The 2,499-nt window shown below is 33.8% G+C and overlaps 1 protein-coding gene across 6 annotated transcripts in view; it reads right to left on the bottom strand.

Annotated features, from left to right (window-relative positions):
* The window catches only part of CACNB2 (calcium voltage-gated channel auxiliary subunit beta 2), a 110,589-nt gene that overhangs the window by 31,853 nt on the left and 76,237 nt on the right, over positions 1-2,499 (bottom strand). For all 6 annotated transcript variants that reach the window (XM_031066780.1, XM_031066779.1, XM_005418606.3 and 3 more), the window contains exons 7-8: positions 719-799; positions 384-442 (exon numbers count right to left, since the gene is read on the bottom strand). In XM_031066780.1, the coding sequence (XP_030922640.1) occupies positions 384-442; positions 719-799 (140 nt within the window). The remainder of the gene's footprint in view (positions 1-383; positions 443-718; positions 800-2,499) is intronic.

The following is a 2,499-nucleotide window of genomic DNA, read 5'->3' as shown; positions in this document are numbered from 1 at the left end:
TCAAGTGAGGAAGTAGAGTTGAGGAGGAACCATGGCTCTTGCCAGTTTGCTCAAAACTTGGGAAGCATTGATGAGATATCACTTGAAAAATATTTAAAATCACTTTCTAATCTGTAGATAAATATCTAGCAATTTGGAGCATGAATGTCACAGTCCTCAAGAAGACATCTTTTTTTCCACTCTCAACAAATATATGCTCCAGAACACTTCTCACTGCAACATAGACTCTGCAAGCTCTGTCAGGGAAACTTCCAATCCACACTTATGGTCCGCTGATCAAGGAATTAGCTGTCATTCCTAATTTTATCCAATGTTATTATTTCTGAAAAACCTGGCAATACCCAAATGGAACCTGAAGTATATTTGCATTGCAAAGTACTTACCGCCCTTCGAATCTATGTTTTAAAAAATCAAATAATGCTTTTTGCATCATATCTGTTACCTAGAAGGAAAAAACCAACAAATTAATAACTGCATAGGAAATTCATAATACTGAATGCTAAGAATATTATAGAATAAAGCTGACAATAAATCTTCTATCCAAACAATGGGATTGGTATGCAATTTATTTTTAATCTCAATTCTGAGATGAAGTAAAATAAAAATGAACAGCTATTCAGTAGGAGTAAAAACTGTCTGCTGTTTGCCTATGTTATAAATTATCAAATACAAATGAAGCACAGTATTTAAAATGAAACTATTTACAACAATCAGTTACCTCATATCCCTTCAGAGAAGGCCCCACTAAAACTACTGGTCGCATAGAAGGCACTACATCATAGGGAGGGATGTGCTCTGTCTGCAAAACAGAAAAAGTTTTCAGCATCACAACACCTAGAGAAAGTGTTATACACTCTAAGTATTAGGAGCTCTGAATTTCCAGTAATGTCACAGGAATCTTAGATTAATTAACTTTTTCCAGGAACTGATAGCACAAGATAAGGACATAAGAGGTTCAGGAATTTCTTTTGGAAAAACTTTTCTTTGACTTCAGGGTTTCCTACTGTTTTCATATATACTTTGGATAGTTAAAAACTCTTATTGTGGGTCATGCACGTTTCCCACTGCATAATTCCTAACAGGTAAATTGAAAAGGTCATTTCCAACAAGTAATGAATTGAAATGGTTAATTCAATAGCTGTGACACCCGTTTTCAACAGAAATTTAATATACAAAATTATGAAAGAGAAAAATAAAATAAAAGGGGATGAGAAAAGCATAATGCATCTTTTTTTAAAATGTTCAGATCTGCCCACTGCTTGAAAAAACATTGTGACATCACTGCAAATTCCCATGGCAGCACTCAGTCTGATGTTTGCATTCGCACCCACAATTCAATTACAAATTAAATCAAAATAATGACTGATCAAGTTAGTATTTCTAGAAAATTATCATAAGCAGAGCTTGGGATAGCATTTCTTCCACTTTGGGAAGTTCTTGTCACCACCCAAGAATGGATTCTGGTAGTACCATATTTACCAAAATACTAACTGATGTATCATGCACAATTTCTAAAAAAGTATTCTAGCATACAAAGATAAAATAGATTGCCTCCTTTCAAGGGTTGCAAAAATTTTATATTGTTATCGCAATACAATATAAAAAGAAATAAAATGTTAAGTTTGTTATTTTCTCTTCTTTAGTAAGTGGCTGTTCAATATATATCACCATGAATGGGATCCGATCAAAAAGAGGTTTTTGTTCACAAGTAAAGTTTTGGTTTATCTTTGTATTGGGAATAAAAGATTGAAATCCAAACCCAGAAATGTGTGGGTGTTACAGAAAAAGAAATGACGGATCTATTTTTCAAATGCTTACATAGTACAAATACATCAGTCAAGATCACAGAATACAGACATTGTTCATTGTTCCAGAACTCAATGTATCCCAAGGTGTTTTGCAATAACATTAAAATAAGTATATACATTCCAAAACAGAAACCCACAAAGACAGACATTTATACAGTGACAGCACACAATGCTACACAAGCAGCAGTCTAAAGCAGTCTAAAACACAGAAAATATTTTTGTGAATGTCCCTCAATGTAATTTATTTTCTGTTACCTGTAGTTTCACAAGATAATTAATAACATGAGAATGAAGACCAGTGCCCAAGGCATCATAAGCATGTGAAATGAATTTATTTTTCACAGTACAGAATCTGACTCAACATGTTTCAAAGCAAACCCCTGCAATTAGGCTGGGCCTGTATCCAAAAGCAGTCCTCCACTGTTCTTGCTAACATTTTTAATAATCTGATAAGCATATTTGAGACAGATTTGAAGAAAAATTCATTACAGTTGTGCAAGTGCTTTTAGCATGAGTGCCCTGATGCAACAGATCTTTGTCTTAATGTGGCTGACTTAACCAAAGGCATTCATGCTAGAAGTTAACCAGCTATTTGACAATTGGGGCAAGCACAGAAATTATCTTATTTGATGGAATATGGGATAGTTTTAAATTCTGTTCTGTTGCAATGGGTATTTTTTTCTCTAATTTT

The sequence above is a fragment of the Geospiza fortis genome, unplaced genomic scaffold (assembly GCF_000277835.1).
Source record: "Geospiza fortis unplaced genomic scaffold, GeoFor_1.0 scaffold138, whole genome shotgun sequence".
Taxonomy (NCBI): domain Eukaryota; kingdom Metazoa; phylum Chordata; class Aves; order Passeriformes; family Thraupidae; genus Geospiza; species Geospiza fortis.
The sequence above is the reverse complement of the archived record's forward strand: the minus strand, read 5'-3'. Positions and strand labels throughout refer to the sequence as shown.